We start from the raw sequence: 20,071 nt of genomic DNA, 5'->3' as shown, positions 1-20,071 counted from the left end.
GTACCCCAGGGGACTGTAAGATGGAACAGAGATGGATCATCCATACTTAATTATTCATAGCCGGTGTTATCAAATATCAAGCAAACAGCAATTTAAATCAGTCTTTTAGGGTCACAGTTCCCTAGCCCCAAAAAGGAAGAAAATCCCAACCAATGCTCTGCTGCAGGTGAAACAAACACAATAGGGAAGGATACCCTGGTGTCATTACACACGAGTCCCATTATTCACCAAAGGCATCTCAACTGGTCAATGCAAGTATTAACACACATACAAACAACAAACATATGGTCTCACAAACAAAGAATCAGATGAGGCATAGCCCAGATATTCCACCTCCATTCCCAGATTGAGGCTCCAGAGCAGCCTGGCTCCCAAAAAAGAATGGACCGTGAGTGGCTCACCCCAAAATGATACACACAAAAACACAAACAGCAACTAAGCTACAGTCACACAGACAGAAAATCAGTGGAGGTGTAGTCTAGAATTCCACTTCCACTCCCAAATGGAGGCCTCCTAACAAATTGGCCCAGCTCTTGAAATGAACCAGTTCCCAAATCAGGTAGAGTCTGACAATTCCCCTCTCCAACAGGGTACCCCAATCAAATGCAAAACAAGTTGGCTCGTCCCATAGAGGGAAAGCCCAAACTGAGGGGGGAAACTGTTCCCAGTTGTACACACAAGAGCTACTTACCCTCCAGCAAAGTAGCTCACTTCCCACAAGGGAAACAACCCATATGGAGGGGAGAGAATTCCAAGCCTGCACAAACTTTAGTGACTTACCCAACAACACTGAATGTGGACTGCAGCTCCAGTCGTTTCTTGGCTCCAAACAGCCTCATGCCATGGGTGGCCGGCACCTGTCGGGGACCATCCCTCTGAGATCCCCAGAGCGAAATGGGCTCCGGGAGTTGCTGGGGTCTCGGAATGGGCTGCCCCAGGCTGGGGTCGACCTGCCATGGGCAAGATCTCCTGACTGACTCTCCAGGATTGTTAATGAAAGTTCATGTGCCCAATGCACAGTGAGGCCAAACAAACTGAAACTTCGGAATTTAGAGCAGAGAAAGTTTTATTGCAAGGCCCTGCAAGGAGAAGCAGTGGCTCATGCCCTAAAAAGCCCTGAGATCCCTGAAGGGGCTTCAGCAAAGCACTTTTAAAAGCCAGGTGAGTGAGGGTGGTGTTGCCAGGTATGTGATCAGCTTGTTCACAGTTCTCTGATTGGCTGATGGTGAGGCAGCAGGGTGGTGTCACAGGGGTTAACATCATCAGTCCTTAGGCTCCAGGAGGCCTGGGACTATGTGCTGGTGGTCATCAAGTACTTAACATCTTCCATTTGTTGTGGGGGTGGGGAGGGTGGGGGTGGGGGGTTGGGGTTGGGGGGTGGGGGGTGGTGGTGGGGGTTTACATCTGCAAAACAACTCAGGAAATGTGCATCAAATACTGTTATCTAGGTACTTCAGAGAGGAGCTAAAGCAGAGGATATGGGGGAAGGCCTGTCCTGGGAAGGTCCTCATGGGGTCCTGCTAGGATACAGGGTTATCATGAAGATTAAATGAGTGACTAATAAAGCTCTTAGAACAGTGCCTGGCAGATAGTAAATGCTATATGTATTTGTTAAATAAAAATTAATTAATTAATTGATCAATCCTCAACTTATAGTCTGTTAGAACTCTGCTGAAGGTTAAAAAAAAAACCTCTTAATTGCTAAATTTAATGAATTCAGTTCTTAGCTAATTTGACCTTCCAGCAACACTTGACCCAGTGGACCATTAAGTTCCTCTTGGAATTCTCCCTTTATTTCCTGGATACCACTTTCCTGTTTTTTCCCATAACTCTGATATTTTCTATTCAATTTCCTTTGTAATTTCCTTGGGGTTCTGTCTTTGATCCTCTTCCCTTATCGCTCTATAACTCAATAAATCTGATAGGAAAAAATTGTTCCAAATCTTTCACATAATATAAAAGTCCTCCATAATCTAATCTCTGCGGATCTCTTCAGATTCATCTTTCAGTACCTCACCACACGGAATGGCTTGCACTTTCCGAAGTGTGCTGGTAGTGATGCTTCCTCTGCCAGGAAATACGCTTCCCACCCCTAAAATTACTCCCTAATTTTTCAAGTCTTAAATGATTCTTTCCTGATACACAAGGTGGATTTTCTCCTATGTCTCATACATATATTTTGTAGCTACCAGTATCCCTAACTAACACAGTAAGGAGCTCAGTATTTGTTGTATGGACTGAATTATAGCACCTAAATTAATATTTTGCATATATTTATTGTTTTCAGGCAACTGTATATGCCTTGAGAAAAAGACTGACCTATTAATCTTTAGGACCCTGGTGCTAAGCAATGACTTAAATACAACAAATAATTAAATAATTTACAATTTTAAATCTCTTCTGCATTTATGTTGTGGTTTCTGTAACAACTTGAACAAGTTTTCAGCTCTCGAAAATTATTAATTTGATTTTTATTTCCCCTGAAGAACCAGTGACACAGGATTCCTCTAACATTTAAAAGTAGTGTATACTGAGCAGTATTAGGCAATAAGAGCAACAATTACATTTTTCTTAAAGAATGTCATGGATGCACCTATAGGGAAGTCATGAAAAAGTATGTGGCACTGTATGTCTGTGGATGAGTCTTAACTGCTAGATTTGTGGTAGCTCTTCAAATTTGAGAGAAACAGGGAACAAGTCCATCACGTCAAAAACATAAGGTTTTATTCGCAAGGAATGCCAACCTCAAAGAGGAGAAACGGGGTTCTTCTAAGAGCTATGAAAAGCAAGGATCAAGCCGTCACAGAAAAAAAAAAAAGTGTCTGACTGAGCGGTGGATGCACCTGAGAAGAGACAATTTTTAGAAAGCGCGGGAAAGAAATGGACAGGTCTTTTTTTTTTTTTTTCTGGTGAGCCAGGTTCCTGATTGGTAGATTCCAAGCTCTACCCCCTGGGCGTTAGCAACAGAGAAGCAAAGGACTGTGATTGGCTGACAAGTTTCGCCTGCCTTAGGAAGCCGTGAGGGGGCGCCACAGTAGATCACAGTGCAGCGCTGTCTCGCTGAGGAGATGGCTTCGGTTTCCAAACTGGCTCCTGTAAAGGTGCTTACAGGCACTAACAATAGAGAAAAAATGAACATTCTAGACTTGTCTCTAGGTATGTAGATCCCGGACCCCAGCCCCTGCTAGTCAGGGCTGACTGGAGAAAGGCAGGCTGGAAGCGGTGCTGTGAGGCACACCCCCTGGGCGGGGAGGCTTCCCCTCTGTGCCAGCACCCGCCCCCATGTAGATAAAGCACCTGGCCAGCCTGCTGGCCCCTGCCTCTCCTCTCTGTTCCCATTTTCCCGCCTCAGGCTAGCCCTGACGGGACCGCCTCAGGCTAGTCCTGACCAGACCGCCTCAGGCTAGCCCTTACCTCTTAGGTGGGAAACTGGCCAAAGCTGACAGAAATCACGGAGTAGGGATTGCGGGAAAGGGCCTGGTGTGGGAAATGTAAAGCCGGCTGTGTCCGTATATTTTACCCTCTTAAGGAATGATAGCAAGTTACCCGCCCTTTCACAGTCCCTCACTCTTCGCAGGGTGTCACAAAGGACTGGATTCCAGGGGTTGGAGGAGCAAGGCTAAGGCTAAGGCTAATTTGTGAGGAGTGGTGGTCGAGCAGCCAGACTGGGCAAAGGGATGGTTTATTTGGTTGCTTGACTGGTGCCGATTCAGCATAGACCGCCTTTCCCTTCTGCTGGTGCTGTCTAGTGTCTCACCTCAGAGCTCTACTCGCTCTCATCCACTTAAACATGGGCAGCGGGAGGGAGGGAGGACGGACTGCTTAAATGAGGCGGGGTTGGCGGTGGGTGGGGGTAGGGCAGCACAGAGCAGAGGAGGAGAAAACCTTAGCTATGGGGGGGGGGGGGAAGGAGCAGCACAGCATCAGGGACTTTAGAAATGAGAGGGGGAGGAGCAGAGCAGTGAGGGCCGACTTGATATGGAGGGGAGAAGCAAAGGAGGGCCGAACTTGAAAATGGGAAGAGCAGTAAGAAGAGGTTTCACCTTAGAGATGAGGGTGGGAGAGCAGAGCAGGGACGGCGGAACTTAGAAATGGAAGGGCACGGAGCAGGGAGGGCTGATCTTACAAATGAGGAAAGAGATGAAGGACAGACTTCAGAAATGAGGAGCAAGGACAGAGGTTCAGACCTAAAATATGAGACAGGGAGCAGCAGTAAGGGCAATCATTAGAAGTGGGGAGAAAAAAAGTGGGGAGAACAAGGAGTAGGGACAGTGGACTTTAGGAAAGAGAGTGGAAGAGGAAACGGGGAGGGCAGACCTCAGAAATGAGCAGAGCATTGCAGCCAGGAAAACCTCAGAAGTGGTAGGGAGCAGGCAGAATGAACCATAGAAATAAAGAGGGTGAGAGAGCAAAACAGGGAGGGTGGACTTTTGAAATGAAAGTGGATTGCCTTTTTATTGTTGAGTTCTTTATATGTTGTGGATACTAGAACCTTCTCAGATACATGATTTACAAGTATTTTCTATTTTGTGGTTGTTTTTTCACTTTCTTGACAGTGCCCTTTGAAGCACAAAAGTTTTTAATTTTGATGAAGTACAATCTATTTTTTTCTTCTGTTTTTCATGCTTTGGTATAATATCTAAGAAATGATGAAGATTTACTCCTGTGTTTCCATCTAAGAGTTTTCTAGTTTGCACTTTTACATTCACATCTTTGATTCATTTTGAGTTAAATTTTTGCAGATAGAATGAGGTAGGATCTAACTACCTGCATGTGAATATCCAGTTCATTTGTTAAAAAGACTATTCTTTCTCCTATTAAATGGTCTTCTTGGTGGGATTGTTTTCTTAACCATTTTTGGGTAGTTCATTGCTAGGGTATAGAAATAGAATTTATTTTTGTGTATGGATCTTGTATTCTGCAACCTTGCTGAACTCGTTTATTAGCTCTAATATGTGTGTGTGTATGTGTGTATCCTTAGGATTTTCTCTATACGTGATCATGGCATCTGAGAATAGGGATAGTTTTACTTCTTTATTTCAAATCTGGTTGCCTTTTATTTCTTTTTCTTGACTAATTGTCCTGGCTACAATTTCCAATGAAATGTTAAATAGATGTGGTGAGAGCAAATGTCCTTAACTTGTTTCTGATCTCAGAGGCAAAGCTTTCAGTCTTTTACCATTAATCATCATTTTAGCTGTGGGTTTTTCATAGATGCCTTTTATGAGGTTGAGGAAGTTTCCTACCTCCCCCTTTGCTTCTGAGGGGGAATGGCCATGAATAGTACCTAAGAAATTTTCTTGTTTTTCTTTTTTTCTGCTTTCACATGTTTCTAACAATCTATTTCATGATTGGTATCAACAGGCTTTACTCTTCTAAGATATAGACCTTGTGGATTCCACACTACTGCTTGCTCCCCACCCCCAGCTCCAACATGAGTTCCTAAACATTTTGTGGCATTAAAATGACTTTTAAAAAATAGTATTTGGTCACTGGGGAGGGCTGGGACTATGGTCAGGCAAGTGAGGCACTTGCCAAGGGTGCAGAATTTAAAGAGGCACCAAAATTTCAGTGATCAAGATAAATAACATTTTTAAAGTTAATGTTTATTGGAGTATAGTTGATTTACAATGTTGTGTTAGTTTCTGTTGAACAGCAAAGTGAATCAGTTATACATATACATATATTCACTCTTTTTTAGGTTCTATTCCCATATAGGTCATTACAGAATACTGAGTAGAGTTCCCTGTGCTATACAGTAGGTTCTTATTAGTTATCTAATTCATGTATAGTAGTGTGTATATGTCAATCCCAATCTCCCAATTTACCCTACCCCCCAAGATAAATAATATTTTAGTGAAATATTTTTAAAAACCAAGGTACAACCCTCTGGTAGGTCACCCATTTTGGTAAACAGTATTTTCCTTTTGTAAATAAAGGAATTGGAGTGAGGCAAGTAAGGCAAAGTTGTTCAAGTACAGGGTCTGATATGGTCTTTTTTTGTTGTTGATATTTTGTTCATCAGGGATTGTTCTTGCACTGATTTTCATTTTTGAAAATATTGTGCTAAATATTACTTTTACCTTGCATACTGAGTTTTTTGGAGCCTCCTTAAATTTTATGCCTGAGGTAAGTGCTTCACTTGCCTTATTCTAGGCCCCGCCCTGTCACAGGGACTCTGAGTGGGGGGAAAATCCCAGAACTGAGGGCAATTTATAGCACTTAGGTAAATCCAAATGCTTTCTGCACTTTTCTTTGTGTTGATTTCATTGATTGGTGTTTAACAGATGCTTATAGAGGTAAAAATATAAACTGGTAAATAGCCAAAGCAATGAGTTTCTCTCAAAATTCAGAGAATTAAGGGTCACAGTTGCAGAGCAGCCTGGTCCCCCAAATTTAGTGGTTGTTTGACCTTGTGCAAGTTTCTTTATCTCTTGGAGCCTGAGTTTCCTCAGTTGAGTTATCTGCATCATAGAGTTGTTGAGGATTAAATGAGATACTACAGGTAATGTGCACAAACCTGTGGAAAAAGTTGAGTAAATGTTGGCTATATGTCCTTCAGAAAGTGGACCTACAGCCTCACTTTTGGGTAGCTAGCAATTTGGGAAGCTGGAGTAGTTACCTACTCTCTCTCTCTGGATTTGGATATCAAACTTTAGAGATGTAGCCAACTTGAGAGGGATTAAAAATCATTTGGTTGAGGGATGGGGTTTAAACGGTAGATAATGTCAAGCTTTGGGAGACTGAGGGAGGTGTTTGTTTGGTTTAACTTGGACAATAGCAGATTCAACGGATTTAGGAGGCACTGTCATTTCAGTAGATGATTAGAGCTAGGGGGATACTGGAGAATGTAATTTGGAAAAGATAGGCTCAAATCATGGTTGGAAGGCCGAGGAAAGATGTCGAATTGAATATGGTAAGTTAGTTGGAGGCTGCATATGATAGTAAAATTTCATAATTTTAGGGTTGTAAAAAAATATTTAAGACGTCACTGGTTCATGCTCTTAAAGATTGGTTCTCCAACAAATGAGTCCGGGTTTTGATCTTTTCAGTGGGAACAGGCAAAACTTTTTTTTTTTTTTTTTTTTTTTTGTGGCACACGGGCCTCCCACTGCTGTGGCCTCTCCCATTGAGGAGCACAGGCTCCGGGCATGCAGACTCAGTGGCCATGGCTCACGGGCCCAGCCGCTCCGCGACATGTGGGATCTTCCCGGACCGGGGCTTGATCCTGCGTCCCCTGCATCGGCAGGCGGACTCTCAACCACTGCGCCACCAGGGAAGTCCCCTTTTCATCTTTTTTTTTTTTTTTTTTTTTGCGGTATGCGGACCTCTCACTGTTTTGGCCTCTCCCGTTGCGGAGCACAGGCTCCGGACGCGCAGGCTCAGTGGCCATGGCTCGCGGGCCCAGCCGCTCCGCGGCATGTGGGATCTTCCCAGACCGGGGCACGAACTCGTGTCCCCTGCATCGGCAGGCGGACTCTCAACCACTGCGCCACCAGGGAAGCCCCCCCTTTTCATCTTTTAAACAGAGTTTCATTTACCTGTGTTACAGACTGTCAGGACAAATTTCTACTGTCTATTGTGTAGCTTGTTTTCCTGTACTCTACTTTGGTGTGCTTATCTTCCCTTGTACAAGTGACCCTTTTGCACAATTGATGTGAAATTCAATTGTGGGATAAGTACAACAAAAATGGAAAAATAACAAAGAGAAAATTGAATTTCTTATTAGTTAAATGAATTTTATATAGCAGCTGTGGGTGTAGTCATTAAACCCGAACCCATATTACAGGGCTGCTTATATTTTAAAGAGAAGCCAGTACTATCACTTATGAGTCTAAATTAGATGAAAGCAGTGACCATTTTTAAGAAAATTTAAATGTCAACACCATAACAAAATCCTTTGTAGTCTAGGGCAATGAATGGCCTTAAGGTATGGCTAAATAAGTGGGAAAATAATGTATTATTGACTCAAAGAGTCTCCTTATTGTAGATTTGGATGGATACCAGAGCATATTTCTACCTTCTCTCTTCTAAAACAGTTACCATGAGTCAAAATATCTTGATGCTGTTGGCCAGGTAGCAGATATGAAACTTATACACATTTGTTGAACTTTTGACAATCTCTGTAAAGCCTATTTGCGAATGACATTTTTATAAAAATCCCGTCTTGTATGAAATGTACAACTTTTTGCTTTCTGTATTACTACTGCTATTCGCTACTCTTTCTCTGACATTTGTTCATTCATATTACTAAGGAGTTATATGACATTTGGATTGAGTCAAACTGAGACGGGAAAATGCTTCCATACAGTAATATATTCAAAAGGAAAAGATTCAAAAAATCCTGTGGGATTAATGTAGCACTCTCAGGATGACCTTAAAACTGAAGTCTTTATAATGTTATGTGTAAGCTAAACTAATGGAGAAGGATTTGAATTTAGGGGAAGAGGACTCTAGGTATTTCCAGAGCCATTTTATGTACTTCGCTCATGAGTTTATAAGAATTATGTGAGTTGCAGGGTGGTTTGATTCAAAGCTCAAATGGCTGAAGTCCTTTTGGGCAAATAAGACCACAGACAGGATTTAAAGCCATGCCATAGTTTTCCTGTATAGCACTCTGTGGTTCAAAACAAGCATACCAAATGGTTGCATACCAAATCTTAGGCTGAAGGAATCAGGGGGACAGGGCAAAATGGGTGCTTGAATACTGGATTAGAGGTTGCTGTTACACTAATTGAATGCTAAACTTGACTTTGTGCAATTAATTTCAAATAGAATTGAAAGGAAAATGCTATTTTAGTAGGAATACCACATTCAAATGAATGGTCACTAGCCTCGGTGCTGCTGTTTTAATTCTGGGGAATAGCTGAGCTTTCAAAGGAGGAAGTATAATGTAGTGGCAAGGGTCTTGGACTAGAATCTGTCCTAGCTTGTTAACAGAATAATTTTCTGCCCTCAAGTAAGTCATGCAATCTTCCTGAGTCTGTTTTCTTCTTCTTCTTGGCCATGCCACATGGTTTGTGGGATTTTGGTTCCCCTACCAGGGACTGAACCCGAGCCCTCGGCAGTGAGAGTGCACAGTCCTAACCACTGGACAACCAGGAAATTCCTTTTCTTCGTTAAAAGTGAGGCTAATCTCTGCTGACCTTTAAGTGTGGGGGCACAGTATATATCAGACACTTAATAATTGTTTGTTCATTTATTTTCTTATTTATTGAGTGTCTCATATATGCCAGGTACTGTGCCAAGAGCTTTTATGTGGAAATGCTCTGTAAACTTTAAAATGTTATTCAATTTAAAGGTGTTATTTTATTTAAAAAAATTTTTTGGTGATACTGTGCAGCTTGTGGGATCTCAGTTCCCCAACCAGGGATGAACATGGGCCAAGGCAGTGAAAGCCCGGAATCCTAACCAATAGGCCACCAGTGAACTCCCTTAAAAGTGTTATTATTAATCCACATGGTTTACCCATTGAGCCATCCCTGTCATAAAGCATTGGATAAATATTTCTCAACTGTAGCTGTAGGTCGGCATGAGCCTTGAGAAATTTTCTATTTTGTTTAATCCTTATGCAATTCTAAGACAGAGCTTGATGTTAATTTTGGTCACTCTGAGGACAGGAAAAGTTTAAAGGCACTGCAAATTGTGTTTGAGTGCCACAAGGCAGAGCACTCCCTCATGTGAAAGCACTTACTTCATTGTGAAAGATACCAGTGCTTCATTTTCTCCTCTCTGGAAGTTTTGCTTTCCTATATGGGAAGTCACCTATCTCATTGGGTCTCTGTAGGCTGGGTAGTGATTGTTTCAGGGCTGATGAGGGAGGAGGGTTGGAGATTCAAAAATCTTCCTGTGGTGTCCTGTAAAATGTTCTGATAGTGCACTCCCTTATACAGTTGACCCTTGAACAACACAGGTTTGAACTATGCGAGTCTACTTTGTTGACTGAAAAAAAAACGCACAACCTAAAAGTTGAGAATTAGGTTTAATTTGGCAGACTTTCTGAGGACTTAAGCCCAGAAGACAGCCTCTCAGATAGCTCTGAGGGACTGCTCTGAAGATGTAACAGGGAAGAGCCAATTCTGACTCCATGTTGAATCTGTTTCTTATACTTTAACCTTTGCTTTTTGTTGCTTTTGTTATTATAATCACTCTCTATAGCTGTAAGCATACATAATGACCTGCCATAGGGAACCCTGCCCCTCTGCCTGACTGTTAGACTAAAAGCCCTTTGTTCAACAGAGAGACATTGTGACCCTGCCCACCTGTGAATGGCTGTAGAAAAGAAGAAATTAACACATCCCCTCCTATTTTGCAAGATAAATGGCTTTTTTACTTTACTTCCTCACCTCCTCTCCCTCTCTGTTCTATAAAAGAAACTGGCATTCAGATCCAGATAAGATGGCTTTTTGGGGACCCTAGTCCGCCATCTTCTTGGTCTGCCGGCTTTACAAATAAAGTCGCTATTCCTTGCCTCAGCACCTTGTCTCCCGATTTATTGGCCTGTTGTGCGGGAAGCAGAGCGAGCTTGGACTTGGTAACAAAGAGGTAAGGGAGGAGCCTGGATATATGGAAAAAATAGGCAGTCGGAAACTCAAAAGATAATTAATTAAATTATCTAATTAAGATAATTAAATTAATCAAAAGATAATAAAGTTAATTAAAGAAAACCAGCCATCTGCTGTTAATGAATTTAGCACTTTTCTATATATGGGAAGATGCAAGAATCTTGAGCTCATTGAAGTGATTCCTTTGATATGCACCTTAACTATCTAGGGCCAGTATCTGGGGTTGTTTTCTATCCTGGATCCCCTCAGGGTGCACAGGGAGGCTGCAGTAGCTGATGGCTAGTTGGCAGCAACATCCTTTGTTTACTGATATGGCAGGCAACATTCTTTGTTCACAACTTATACTTGGATTTGTTTTAATGGTAAATACTATAGTCTACACCATCTCTGGTTGATTGAATCCACAGAGGCGGAGCCACAGATATGAAGCAACCATGGATACAGAAGAACCATGTATAGGGAGGGACGGCTATAAGTTATATGCAGATTTTCAACTGCAGGGAGAGTCAGCACCCCTAACCCTCATGTTGTTAAAGGGTCGACTGTAAGGTAATGAGAAAAAAGTCTATACAGAGGTTTGTACAGATTTTAAATGTAGAATACAGGAGAAACAACAGAAGAAAAATTAAAAAGAAAAGAGAATGCATAAAAAATACAAGGAACAGGGACTTCCCTGGTGGCACAGGGGTTAAGAATCTGCCTGCCAATACAGGGGACACGGGTTCGATCCCTGCTCTGGGAAGATCCCACATGCCATGGAGCAACTAAGCCCATGCGCCACAACTACTGAGCCTTCTCTCTAGAGCCCTTGGGCCATAACTGTTGAGCCCGCGTGCCACAACTACTGAAGCCCGTGTGCCTAGAGCCCTTGCTCTGCAACAAGAGAAGCCACCACAATGAAAAAAGCCTGAGCACCACAATGAAGAGTAGACCCCACTCGCTGCAACTAGAGAAAGCCCATGCGCATCAACGAAGACCCAACTTGGCCAAAAACAAATAAATAAAAAATAAATAAATTTTAAAAAAAGAATACAAGGAACAGAAAATTAAAGACTATGTCTGCAGGAAATATTACAGCCAATGGCTGCTGAGAGACAGACAGAACAAAGGCTTAAAATAGGATAGTCAAGAAATGATACTCAGTTGATTATTGGGCTTTACCCTGATTTTTACCTTTGGAGGTATCAACTATTTCAAAGAAAATCAGAATCAGGTTTTTGGAGACCTGAGGTAGGACTAGTATTAAGCAAAATAATAAAGGAGTGGTTAATCTTTGGTATCTGTTTCCTCTTTGCACCCTTCTCAGCTTCCCCTCTTTCTTCTAGTTTCGCTGGGTCCTTCCAAATGCCTAACTTGTGCTTATTTCTAAAGATACCTTGACCTAAGTAAGCTTTGATCCACCGATAAAACATCCAACCTTTAGACCTTTCCATCCCAGAGTTTAGGAGAGATACTTTAGAGCAGGTGGTACCTGTCTCTCATCCTTCAAATCATGCCATGTAAGTGCTCTTCACGTGAGTGCATAAGAACATGCCTGACTGCAAAGTAAAATCTGATTGCTTCCTACTATTACACTAATCTTGGTTCCTCACCTCTTTGGTATCTCATGTGAATGTCCATTGCCCTTGTTTTCTTTCTTACTTTTCAAGAAAATAAATGCAACTAATTATCTAGCTCTTACATATAGTCTTACAAAAGTGTCCTCTTACATATAGGGATGACACTACTGCTCTACATTTCTCTGAAACTAAAATAACGTTTAGTAAAATCATTTATTTAAATGATTTCCCCCTTAAGCTACTATATTCTGAGAGTATTTTATTTTTGCATAAATGAAGTTACTATAAATCTGTTTAACAGGAATTTTTCTCTTTATTGTTCCAGGAAACTAACCCTAAAATGTCTGCATTGTTTGATCTTTGTTATGGTTTTACAAGTTCATTATTATTATAGTGTTATTTTTCAGGGCTACCAATTTTTTAAATATTCTAAAATACGATGAGGTAAGAATATAGATTATTCTCTTGAGACACATTGTTGTAATTCAGCTTTTTTCATTGTCTTTATTTTTTTCTGTGTTTTCTAATACAGATGACATTATAATACTTAGAAAGATAGGTATGGACACTGAAGAAATAAAGAATGAGACACAGAACGATAAAAAAAATACCTCAGTTTCAAGACAGCAATCAAATGCTGATAAGCATCACCAGCAGAGAGGTAAAGTATACAAAAAATCACACGTGGTAAAAAGAGTCTGAAATATTTGTGAGTAACTGGGAAAGCAAACTCACAAATTTGGAATGTGTTCTAAAGTTGCACTGTGTTGCTAGTTTTATCTTTCCTGGAAATGTATGCATACAGGATTGGTAAAAATTTATGCCATGACAAATGAAAACAAAATTTTTAATTTATATGAGTTACTTCCTTAAGAGAGAGCAGGATAAGAATGAGAAATGTTTTGTACTTGTTCCCAAGCGTGTCTAGATGGTCCAGTTCCACTTTAAGGAGGCAATACAGAAGGGTTAAGAGTATTTTTAATAGCCTGAGCACCATGGCATCCACATTTTGAAAAAATAAATGCTGTAGGACAAAGAGAGTGCAGAAGAACGTGAAGAAAGCCTTTTGTATCCCTAATCACATTGGTCAATGCAGTGTGCATATTTTAATGTGAACGTGCTCTGTATTGCCATAGTAGAGAATTCTTTTCAACAATTAATGATCTCCATGGTCTAGTGAACAGGTTGGAACCGTCTTGACATTGTGTGTACTCTGAGCCCCTTCCAGCTGTCTACCCATGTTCCTTACAGTATTTGTTTGAATCCTTCAGTGGCTTAGCAGTTTCTGAGAAAAGGAGGGATGGTGGTTATTATAGGGGCAAAGCTGCTAAGAATGGTAAGGGGGCCAATCTCATGTTTCTGACTAAACATAAAATTGATCTTCGTGAGCCTTTGGAGAACTATATTCTCTGATCATTCCTTAAGCTGTCTTTACACCCAGATCAAAGCAGATGGTTGAGGCAAATATTCACATGATTAATACAAAACAGTTTCTCTGCATCTCTCTTTATTCTATTAGAGTATTCTTTCAATGAATTTCAGATAATATGTCCAACTTTGGTGGCATATGAAACCAAATTTGAGGTGCTGTATACAGAGAAGACTACTGTATTAAGGTATACAAATAGAAATAGTATGGCAAAGACTGTTCTAGAGTTCACCGAGACTCTCAGGTGATATCAGATTAATGAAATATCAAAAGTTTTGCAAATACCAGTGCATAGCTTGAAAACAATGAGATCACAGGTATTACTTCTGAAAGATATGTTGAATTTACTGACTGAAAATACAGAAAATAATTATTTTTTAAAGGATACTCAAGATTCATAAACAACGTTGAGGAAAGAAATGATGAAAAGCCAAACGGAGAAACTTTTGGATTCAAGTCTGGACAAAGTTCTTTAAACAGGCAGCCTTTAAAGAAGCAGGTAAAAAAATACCAAAAATTAACCAATATAAAGGTCCTAAATTTAATATATTTCTTAATATTAAGGATTATTTAAAATTCTATTAAGAGCGGGGATTGTTTCTTAGTACTCCCCCATGCTGCCTGAAGCATAATTTAACTTCAATATTTGTTCATTGATTTTTCCTCTGTAACTGTTTTTTTTTATTAAGTTATTTATTTATTTTTGGCTGTTTGGGGTCTTTGTTGCTGTGTGCAGGCTTCCTCTAGTTGTGGTGAGCGGGGGCTACTCTTCGTTGCAGTGAGTGGGCTTCTCATTGCAGTGGATTCTCTCATTGCAGAACACAGGCTGTAGGCACGCGGGCTTCAGCAGTTGTGGCACATGGGCTCAGTAGTTGTGGCTCGCGGGCTCTAGAGCACAGGCTCAGTAGTTGTGGCACATGGGCTTAGTTGCTCTGCAGCATGTGGGATCTTCCCAGACCAGGGCTCAAACCCGTGTCCCCTGCATTGGCAGGCAGATTCTTAACCATTGCGCCACCAGGGAAGCCCCTGTAACTGTTTTAATAAACATTTATTTTTGCTATTTTCAATCACTGCTAGAAATTTTGAATTTATAAAATGCCAAAAGAGATGACTGTTTTCATGATTTGTCTTGTATAATCATTCTCATTTTTGTCCTTATATAATAAGAGTGGTTGATCTTAAGTTTTAGTATAAAAACAGTTTTAGTAGACTTGTGAAAGAATTGTAAAGACTAAAAGTCAGATGACATTAGTGTATGACATAAACTCTGGAACCAACAGATGGGACTTACTATAGTTGTACATTTTATGGTGGTAAATCCATCGCCTCTAAACTTGTATAGATGAGCCAGTCACTGGACAGAAATTTTAGAGGTGCTCATATCCAGATTCATAAGTTAACATTGATACTACGGTTTCAGCTTGCCCTATAAAGTGATTCTTCTTAAAGTGTTATGTGGTCAGTTAGTAAAAAATGTTGGTTCTGGGAGCTTAAACCATTTTTGCCAAATTATATAAATGCAAATTTGGGGGGAAGGAGAACATGTTGCATATTCAAATATTTAGAGGATTGATTTAGCAAATGTTAATTAAATGTCTATTCTAGGCACTATGCAAGGTACCAGAACAGCCCTGCTTCAAATATTATATGTGGTGGTGGGAAAGAAAGATAAGAAAGAAATTTAATGCCAGGCAGTTTACAATACATGTTCTAACAGGGTTATAAGTTATATATTGTGGGGATGCAGCAATTCATTCTGATTAAGGGGATTTGTGAAAGTTTGATGGAGGAGATGGTATTTAATCTGTAAGGTGAGAAAGTTTTTGATAAAGTTTGGAAAGAAGGACATGAGCTTACATTACAGTATGAAACGCATAAATGAACTAAGAATATTGTAAAATAGTATTTTCAAATTGAAAGCATCTTTCTTTTAGAGGTTTTTTTTTTGTGTGTGTGGTATGCGGGCCTCTCACTGTTGTGGCCTCTCCCGTTGCGGAGCACAGGCTCCAGACGCGCAGGCTCAGCGGCCATGGCTCACGGGCTTAGCCGCTCTGCGGCATGTGGGATCTTCCCGGATCGGGACACGAACCCATGTCCCCTGCATCGGCAGGCAGACTCTCAACCACTGCGCCACCAGGGAAGCCCTGAAAGCATCTTTCTATTTCTCATACTTTTCAGACATTTGAGACTGTCATTATAGCAGAACTCACTGGAAAAAAGTACTCTGCAATATAGAAATGTATTAAAATGTAAACATAATTATTCTACCAATAAATTGAATAACAATTACAGCTTTCAATCATGCTTTGAAATTCTAATAAGCTAGCTTTGTATTTCACAAGATTTAATCTTAATATCAGTAAAACACGATTGTATTTATTCAACACAACTCTTTTTGATAGTTTCTGTTGTTTATGAGGAAAGTTTCTGTTTTTGATAATTTCTGTTGTTTTCTAAAGGTAGAAATCTGTGGTATCCAATTTGACGAAATTAGTTTTTATATAAACATTTGCAAAAAGACCACAAGTTCCTTTGGAAAGGTACTTGGATGCATATGGGTCTTTAAGAGATAGGTCTCAATCCTTCCTGCTGACCCACTGTGTTCCCAACACTAGTCACTTAGAAAAGAAAATGTACATGTGCATTCCACCCAATCTCCTTATTTATGTTTTACAGTAGAAAATCTGGAGTGTGACTATGGCTTTATGCTTTAGCAAAGCAGCAGATTTTTCATATTTTTTATTTTACTAAAGTTTTATGTGAATAATATTCTTTATACCAATACCTCCCCTTCCTTTTAATAGTTGCATTCAGCTTCTGGTAGTGTTATACTACAAAGTCACAATGTCAGAGCTAGGGCATATTTTGTTTGCCAGGCACTATTTGCTAGTGGAAAGCTTGATTTCTTAGCATGGTCCATATGACTTTGTCCACTTACATTTATGTAGCATCATAGAGATTTGTCAAGGGTTTCATTACTTCCATTTGACTGATTCACTCCACTGCCCTTTTGATTTAAAAAGTGAAAAGGTAGAAAGACTGAGTTGTTGTCAGGCCAGTTTACTTTAACAGTATTAAGCCTACCTTCTGCTTTCTTTATAGCTACCTATCCCCTCACTTATTTGTCTTTCCCTCTAGAATTAAGTATTAATTTATATAGAAGAGATAGATAATTTATTGTAAGTTTTTTTAAATTGAAGTATAGTTGATTTACAATATTGTGTTAGTTGATAGTTTCTTTTTCACCTGATTCTGAACAGGTGAAGAATAAATAGTATGATTTTGAACACTTTCTTGTGGTTCTAAGGATTTGTGCTACAAAATATTAAATATTCTGTCTCTCAACTATAAAGTTAAAGAATTGGTTGTTTCTTTAGGTAAAACACAGATCCAGAAAATGGTAGGTAGAGTATGACCTTGGAATATATTCAAATTCACAAAGCAGTTAATTTTCCATATTTAAAACATTTTATTAAAGTTTTATATGCATAATATTCTTTGTGCCAATGCCATGAGAGATCAGAGCTTTCTACATATTAGTCCTGAAAACTGTTTAGTCTTTAAAAGTAGGGGCAGTGGGGCTTCCCTGGTGGTGCAGTGGTTAAGAGTCTGCCTGCCGATGCAGGGGACACGGGTTCGTGCCCCAGTCCAGGAAGATCCCACATGCCATGGAGCAGCTGGGCCCATGAGCCATGGCTGCTGAGCCTGCGTGTCCGGAGTCTGTGCTCTGCAACGGGAGAGGCCACCACAGTGAGAGGCCCGCATACCGCAAAAAAGAAAAAAATAAGTAGAGGCAGTGGAATTCTAAAAAAAGAGTTTCCCATAGAAATGGGCTTAACAAAATATCATTATGAGTTAATGAAATCAATAGGGTATATGTTTCATTTGTTTTTCAAAATTGCGGTTCTTTGCAGGAGAAGTGCAATGAAAATTCTAAAGCCCAAGCAGTGATGAATCAAGGCCAATCAGAGAGGAACCAACATCAATCAGAAGGATCTCAAGGCCAATCAGAAGAAAATCAACACTATTCAGAGAGATCTCGAGGCCACTCAAAGAGATCTCATGGCCAAGCAGAGAGATCTCATCGTCAATCAGAAAGATCTCATGGCCGAAAAGAGAGATCTCATCATCAATCAGAAAGATCTCATGGCCAAGCAGAGAGTTCTCATTGTCAATCAGAAAGATCTCGTAGCCAATCAGAGAGATCTCATCGTCAATCAGAAAGATCTCGTAGTCAAAAAGAGAGATCTCATCGTCAATCAGAAAGATCTCATGGCCAATTAGAGAGATCTCATCGTCAATCAGAAAGATCTCATGGCCAAGCAGAGAGATCTCATCGTCAATCAGAAAGATCTTGTAGCCAATCAGAAAGATCTCGTGGTCAATCAGAAAGATCTCCTGGTCAATCAGAAAGAACTCGTGGCCAATCAGAGAGATCTCGTGGTCGATCAGAAAGATCTCGTGGTCGATCAGCAAGATCTCATGGCCGATCAGAGAGATTTCATGGTCAATCAAAGAGATCTCATGGCCAATTAAAGAGATCTCGTAGCTATACAGAAAGATCTCATGACCAGTCGGAGAGATCGCATGACCACTCTGAGAGATTCCACAGTCACTCAGAGAGATCTCATGACCATTCAAAGATATCTAATGTCCTATCAGGGAGATTTTATGGCCAAACAGGGAGATTTCATGGTCAATCAGAGAGATCTCATGACCAATCACGGAGATATAAAAGATACTCATCAGTAGAAATTGAATTTAACAGGTAAAAACAATGAGTACTTAACTATTAATGTGTTGAGTGATATGGAAATGTAAAGGCATGCTTTATATATCTATATTTTAATGGCTAAATATGTATTTGTTGAAACAGAATTGAACTGGGACAAAGATATTAATAGAATAGAGGTGATGTATTCATGGCATCAATATTCTTTCAACTTACTGATGCCCTCTAGCTATCATCCAGTTTCCTAATTACCCTAATTAAGTTGTTCCATCTAGGTCAGCTTCCCTGGAAGAGCTCCAATGTACTCAATCTTTCCTACTGAGCCTTTCCCACAATCAAAGTATATTGACTCAGTGTTCCATTCTCTTTGAACCTTCCAACTTGCTAGGCTAGCTAATCTAACAATGAACTATGCTAGATTGATAATATATAATCTCTGATAATGAATTCCTCTGTTTCCCTCCTCTACCTCCTTTCTAAAGAGTCTTCAGGGAGCCCTCAACAGACAAATAATAGGTGTATCTTCAGGCAGCTGAACTTTTCTGCTTTCCACAAATCAGAACATAGGAGAGGTCTAGCTTATGCATAGTTGCAACCCTAACCTAAATATATTTTGAATATTGTGTATATTCACTATTGCCTTATAAAACTGTTAGGCTAGGTCTGTCCGCCCTAACAAAAGGACCAGAGAAATTTAATAGTATTGCAGATTGTTTGAGTTTTAAAAACCTCAAGACATTTTTATTGTAATTGGCTAGGTAATTGAGTAAAAACATTATTTTTAATTTAAATTTCTCAGTGATTGCCTTCATTTTGCATTGCCTATAAATGTCTAGTCAAATACTTTAGGTCATATTAACTGCATAGAGTTGCAGTTTTCAGCTAAAAAAATTATTTCCACAATGTATATGTGGGTTATTGTGTATATAGACAATGTCTGATGTAGGCACCGTTTTAATGCTAAAGGCCCCACCCTACTTATATTAGCAGTATACAAACAGTTTCCTATAAAAAAATTAACATATGTTTAACACTGATGGTAAGCAATTATTTCTACATTTATCAGGAATTTTCATGTTTTGCTTCATTTTACACATCCATTTTTGTTTGTCAAGTGATATAACACTTCCACTAAGGCACTGAAATTCCACTTACTGTTTTCCAATGACATATTCTGTCATTTTACAAGTGCATTTTAAAATATAATGAACAATTCTGCTCAGTTTTTTCTCCTTTATCTTCTATTATTATAATTTTTTTTTGTATCCTTAGCACAAGTAAGTAATTCTTGCTTGGTTAAAGTTATCAAATGTAGAACTCTTACTAAAGAACACATAAAGTACAGAAAATTAATATACTTTGATAATTGATCCCTTGGAGATTAATTCTTCTACTCCATAACTTTCCATTCTAATATATATATATATATATATATATATATATATAGGTTGACCAGTTAGGTTTAATAATATCCTTAAGACCTGGAGTTGGCTTATGCACCACTCAGGCTAGCTTCACCAAAAGACAAACCAGAAATGCTAAACTTCTGCCTTAATTTTTAAGGCATTTCTACCTTAAAAAAAAAAATAAGTCACCAATGTAGAAGCCCAATGTGGTCTGAACAAAAGACAGGTAACTAGGCAAGCATCTGGAATAAAATATGGTAGCATATTCGGAATATTATTTATTTATGGGGACTTACAATGACTTTTTTCAATTTTGAAAAACCAGTATGATTCTTTAAAATTCTAAAGAGGATTTATTATTGTAAACAAGGTGTGAATTT

The 20,071-nt window shown here is 39.7% G+C and overlaps 1 protein-coding gene across 1 annotated transcript in view; it reads left to right on the top strand.

Annotated features, from left to right (window-relative positions):
• Positions 1–18,089, top strand: part of LUZP4 (leucine zipper protein 4) — a 93,678-nt gene extending 75,589 nt beyond the window's left edge. The window contains exons 3-6 of the mRNA XM_060292002.1: positions 12,657–12,785; positions 13,937–14,052; positions 17,468–17,807; positions 17,842–18,089. Of these exons, the coding sequence (XP_060147985.1) occupies positions 12,686–12,785; positions 13,937–14,052; positions 17,468–17,807; positions 17,842–18,089 (804 nt within the window). The 5' untranslated portion in view covers positions 12,657–12,685. The remainder of the gene's footprint in view (positions 1–12,656; positions 12,786–13,936; positions 14,053–17,467; positions 17,808–17,841) is intronic.
• The last annotated feature ends 1,982 nt before the right edge of the window (positions 18,090–20,071 follow it).

Source organism: Globicephala melas, chromosome X (genome assembly GCF_963455315.2).
Source record: "Globicephala melas chromosome X, mGloMel1.2, whole genome shotgun sequence".
Taxonomy (NCBI): domain Eukaryota; kingdom Metazoa; phylum Chordata; class Mammalia; order Artiodactyla; family Delphinidae; genus Globicephala; species Globicephala melas.
Note: the sequence above shows the minus strand (reverse complement) of the source record. Positions and strands in the feature narration are given on the sequence as shown.